General features: G+C 37.1%; 1 protein-coding gene across 1 annotated transcript; it reads right to left on the reverse strand.

Annotated features, from left to right (window-relative positions):
* Positions 1-2,694: 2,694 nt before the first annotated feature.
* On the reverse strand, positions 2,695-3,737 carry LOC119073192 (piggyBac transposable element-derived protein 4-like). Its single transcript, XM_037178500.1, has 3 exons — positions 3,718-3,737; positions 2,803-3,649; positions 2,695-2,736 (listed from the first exon to the last, which is right to left on the reverse strand). The coding sequence occupies exons 1-3, from the start codon at positions 3,735-3,737 to the stop codon at positions 2,695-2,697; spliced, it is 909 nt and encodes a 302-aa protein (XP_037034395.1).
* Positions 3,738-6,000: the final 2,263 nt, after the last annotated feature.

A 6,000-nucleotide genomic window follows, 5' to 3' on the forward strand; every position in this document is an offset into this window, starting at 1 on the left:
TTGGCAGATGATAGCTTCCATCGTATCGAATGTCTTTATCGGTACGGCATTCTCGTGATTTGTCGTTTCGTTGGTGCTTCGTTCGAACATCTTCGAGTGTGATTCGAGCATTTCGTTTGCCGGTTTGTTCGAAGTATATAAGTTGTTTCGCCAATTTCATTCTGAATGCCAAGAGGTCCATAATTTGTCGTTGTGGTACTTCAGCCCGTTTGCAGTGAATTTTATATTCAATCCAGGACTGCACGATAGAAAAATCGATAAAATGGGAGACCATTCTCAAAGTCCATTTTTTCGATCGAATGAAAATACGATAGTAGCTGATCATTTGGTTCATTAGATCCACTCCGCCCATATTCATGTTGTACTTTTGAACGATCTCCGGACGATCAATACTTATCTTTTGATTGGAATTCTTATCGAATCGATAAGCTTTGTCAGGTGTTCCAACCCCAACGTAATTCGACGCCAAAGCCACACATTTGTTATCGTACCATTTTACACAAACGACAGATCGATCCGAGCAGACGACCTCTTCAGAGCATCCTCGTCCTATCTTCTTCATTTCAGAATCCGTAGAAAATGGCGGCTTCGAAAAACGGTCTAATCGAATTGTACCGGTAGCGTAAATTTTTTTTTGAGCCAGGATTTGGAAAAGTGGGAAGGTGGAAAAATAATTGTCAAAGAACAGTTTGTGGCCAACTCCTTCAATTCTGTTCGCCAAATGCAGCACCATGGTAGCACCTGACCCAAATGTTGATAGCATTTTCTGATCAAATTCCGTTTATGAGGTTAAGGAAGCAAGTCAAAGGGGAGATAAAGAAGTGCTTTGCGAACTATGTTGAAGATTGTGAGTCTAAGCTTAAGTCGAACACAAAGTGTTTTTTTCTCATTTACTAAATCGTTAAGGAAGACGAATTCTCTGATGAACAGCATGAGATACGGTAATCAAGTGGCCAGCGACAGAATGTCAATTTGTGATCTTTTTGCTAATTTCTTCACCACAGTGTATCAAACCGATGTTGCTACCGATGACTCAAATGAAAACGATCTAGACTACAGATCCACAACTGATGTGGACGGTAGTGTTGACATGGCGTTTTCGATTGCGGATGTTCAGAAAGTGCTTAAAAGGTTTGATGTGAACAAAACTTCGAGTCCAGATGGAATTCCTGTCATGTTCTACAAGTACTTAGCTGAGTCACTTGCTTTACCACTGTCTATCTTGTTCAATAAATCACTTAAAGAACGTATATTTCCAAATCGCTGGAAATCAAGTTTCATATCTCCTATATTTAAAGATGGCGACAAACAAGATGTAACCAATTACAGAGCGGTATCCATTCTATGTGCGATATCCAAAGTTTTTGAGAGGCTGGTTTTTGATGTGCTATTTGAAAGACTTAAAGGTAAGATACACAGCTCTCAACATGGATTTTTCTCAAAAAGGTCAACACAGTCTAATTTGTTGGAATTTGTCACGTCGGTATCTAAATCAATGGCAAACGGAGGTCAAGTAGACGTACTGTATACTGATTTTTCTAAAGCGTTTGACCGCATATTACACGGTCGCCTTCTCAAGAAACTGATGCAATTCGGACTCAGCAAGTCATTGATTCAATGGTTCGAATCCTATTTGTCAGATCGGTCGCAGTTTGTCGCAATTGGTGGTGGCAGATCTCGACGCATCACCCCGACTTCAGGTGTACCGCAAGGTTCCATATTGGGACCGTTTTTATTCTTGCTATATGTCAATGATCTACTTTCAGCTCTTAGCAATACGTTCGCATTCGCTGATGACTTAAAACTGCTGAAGAAAATTGTGTCTAGTGGTGACTGCTATGTATTTCAATTGGAGATGGATCGTCTGCAAGCTTGGTGTTCTGAAAATAAGCTGGGCCTCAATGTTAAAAAATGTGCCGTGATGTCAATCACTCGCAAAGCCGACAAGAACAAACTCGAATATCAGTATAGGATTGGTAATGACATTATCCCCAGAGTCAACTCGAAACGTGATCTAGGAGTCATCATCGACAACAAGCTTTCATTTGCCGAACACATCAGCGTAACGACAAGGAAGGCGTACCAAATGCTCGGATTTATCTTCAGGTGTGGTAAGTTTTTTAAGAAGCCTGAAAGTGTAACTACGTTGTACAATTCCTTGGTGAGGAGCCGATTAGATTATTGTAGTGCGGTATGGAATCCCATGTATAAAAAGTACATCGATGTTGTTGAACGGGTCCAGCGAAAGTATACGAGAATGTTTTTCTTTAAATTCAATATGCCTAAACCGGAATATGATGGACGGCTAGTGTATTTGAACACGATGTCATTGAAGAGAAGACGATTGATAAATGATGAAGTCGTCCTTTACAAAATCATTCACCGCCACATGGACACGACCTTGAACCATTTGATTACGTTTCACAACCATGGGAGATTAACCAGAATGAATCTTGGGGTGAGCAGACCGATTTTCTACACAACGACATATTCAAGTAATGCCGAACAGAATGAACCACTAAATAGAATGCAAGATCAACACGACAAGTACTTTTCCAGTTGTAATATCTTTGATGATTCGTTTAGATCGTTCAAGAGTTCGGTCATGAGTACCGGAATGAATATGGACTTAGATCAGTAGTGACTGGAATGGATAATGGATTTTGATTTCAATTTTTCTTAAAGAACTTATGTTTAGTATTTGTAAATGATTAATATGTTATTGGGTCGAAAGGCCTGTTTATTGATCAATAAATAAATAAATAAATAAATAAATAAATAAATAAATAAATAAATAAAAACCAAATTTTTGATGCCCCATCGGATCTTTGGTTTATTTTTCACAAACTGCTTCACTCCTTTCGTAGCTCTGCCTCTCATTGGTATCATTTGTTCGTCGATTGATAAATATTCTTCGAGTGGCAGTTGGAGACATCGTCGTCGCACCGAATCCATCAATGGGCGAACTCTGATAAATTTGTCGGACGAGTTATTCGGAATGGTCGTGACATCGATCAGATGGAAGTTAGTTCGCAACAAATAGAAGCGATAGATTGGAATGCTGTCTGTAAACATTTTCAAATCCAATTCCTTGCTGTAATACAGTTCGATCCGCGGCAACTTCAAATTGCCCATCATAATTTGAAGTCCGATAAAAATTTTCATTTCCGCCTTATCCGTGGGTCTCCATTTTTTAGCGTCTTGCTGCTCTGCGTATAAGTTCGTGTATGTCACCATATCGTCAAAGATTGACTCTGGAATATATTTCGAAAAATATTCAAGAGGTGACCAATACTCTTCGTCTGCATCGTCGTCATCCGTCTGTTGATATTCGAAATTGTGTTTGTTGACGATTCCTTTACCCCATTTTACTTTGTCCTTGGGAGTCCACTTCCATTGATCGATACCAGTTTTCGTAACAGCAGCATTCACGTTTGTCAATAGATCCAAACTTGACCATCCTTCAAAATCATCTTCATCGCTATCGTCCTCAACAAATTGCTCCTCGTCCAGTGTCAATACTTGGCTGCCGATTCTAATACGTCGGCTCTGTTGCTCGAACGTGCATTCTGCCTCATCGTCATCGCTATCTTCCAATTCTGATTCTACCAATAGATTACAAAAATCTTCTGGAGCAACTTTTTCGGTCCTGGTACGCAACAGAAAAAATTCGTTGATTCGTTGTATTGTTTCGAATCAATAACTTTTGTCACTAACCTTTTGCTACGAGGAGCCATCACGGCGAATTTGTAAATTTTACGAAAAAAGATAAATTTAGAAATTTATATACACAAGCTTTACAGGCTAAATTTTTTTATTGGTGATTTCCAAACGCTTTGCCAACACGAAATAAGGAATGGTCGTGACATATCATTACATTTAAAAATCAAAGCTACTGAGATTCATGCTACTATAACTTGCTGAGCCACATTAGTTCTGTTATTCATAATAAAATGCTAGTATTTGTGTTGTATTGCAGCACGGCAAGTACAGATGCAAAAAATAATCAATATTTGAAGAAGCTGTTCAAGAGCATAGGCCTATTGATCTCAATATCGCCCCAGATCGATAGATCTTACACAAAAACTATATTATGACTTCGCGTACCTTCAGAATAACAAAGTTGATGAATCTGATTTTTTTTTACATTTGCTCGCAAAAACGTATATTGTACCATTTCAGAACACCCATCGGGTATATTTCCAATAGTATTATCAAATCTCTAAGCCATGTATTGAGTAGAGGCTCAATATCCGAGATATTTGGGACACATTAATATTATTTTAGAAAATGGGTCAAATTTGGCCCATTTCTGCGCGATGAGTTAAACCAAATGTCGCTGCTGGTGTTTGATGATGGGTTTTCGGTCTGCCTCTTGCATTGTTTTCATACAACATCATTTATCTTATTTTTCAGTGAGCTAACAGACACCGGAATATAATATTCGTTGGGTTGAGGTGTATTTCGGCTCATGATGTTGTGTAGCGTAGCAATGCTTTTTTTTGTTGTTGCATGAAATATCATTCACAATTACAGACACAGTCAACGCAACGATGTATTGTTCATTAAACAAAATTGTTGTTAAAATTAATTGAGTTTTATATTTTCGTGATTCTTTTACGATGCCGAGCTTCATTGATGATTTGCAAATTAATTTTTAAATTTTAAATGTGAAAGCTTTGATTCAATCGCAGCTTTCATTTAAAGCGCTATCGTATAATCGTAATCGTGCCGAGTATAGTTGGATTGGTTTGTAGATGTTCTTTAACGAAGAACTGTGTCTGATTTGCAACCTCAATAGTTTATCGTATAGGTTACCACTGGATACTGGATACAAACAATGCGAAAAGTCTGAAATTCAACTTCTTCTTAAATTGAGACTAGACTTTTCTATAATTTATTTAAACAATTTGAAATAGTACTTAGTGTAATTGTTTTCTGAATTATGAGATGATTTGTTTGAGATGAAACACAAACTGCATGATATTGTCTACTAGTTAAGTACTCTACTGGATCTTAAAGTCTTCGCTCAATTCGAGGAAATCAGCAAAATTTCCACAATTTCTCCAATGATATATTTGGGTACATTCACATACTAGTATGTAAAACGTACCCAATATCTTCAGTAAATATTAAATCATATAATTGTATTCTCCTGGGCGCCTATAACTTATCGAAATTATATTTATTCGAGGGAAAATTTTTTCCCCATTTACCAATATAATCTTCCTTTTACAAATATTTTAAATCACTTTACTTTAGTATTGCACTCGAATAAAATTGCGCTAAAATTATTGCGCCATGTATTTCTGATGGCGCAATTATTATCGCACTCCAATTTTGGATTGAATGCGCGATTTAAAATATTTGTAAAATGAAGATTATATTGGTAGACGGGGAAAAAATATTCCCTCGAATAAATATAATTTTGATTAGTTATAGGCGCCCTCGCATCTTTATAATGGTAAAGTCCATCCATCCATCCATCCATCATAACTTTCAACAACTTACTACAAAAAAAGATTAAAATACTACTACTATGCCATCTATTGTCATGTTATTCTAAAGACGTATGAGTTATTTCTGCATGACATGAACCTAGCCTATAAGGCTCGGAACAGGCATACGAGACTTACAGAAAAGTAATCGGAGTAATCGCACAAGCCAAAACAACAAAAGGATACAGCTTAGTAGAATTGATCACAATTTTTTTCAATAGGGAAAGGCTGTTTCGAAACTAACGCTCAAATGTAATGTAATTTTTGTAGAATTCTGTCATCATTAATTTGTAACCAAATCAAAATGTTTTTTTCAAATATAGCCTGATGAAGAGGTGAATAAACCTCGAAATATTGCGAAAATCCTCGTTTTCTTTCGTCAATACAACGCCGCTAGATCCAAGAAAAGCTCAATTTTTTGTGAACAGACTTCACAGCGAAGACATGTATTAACCGGAGTGAAGTTATTTCAAAATAAAATAGGGTGCAAAGAATGAGGTAC

This window comes from Bradysia coprophila, unplaced genomic scaffold (genome assembly GCF_014529535.1).
Source record: "Bradysia coprophila strain Holo2 unplaced genomic scaffold, BU_Bcop_v1 contig_138, whole genome shotgun sequence".
Taxonomy (NCBI): Eukaryota; Metazoa; Arthropoda; class Insecta; order Diptera; family Sciaridae; genus Bradysia; species Bradysia coprophila.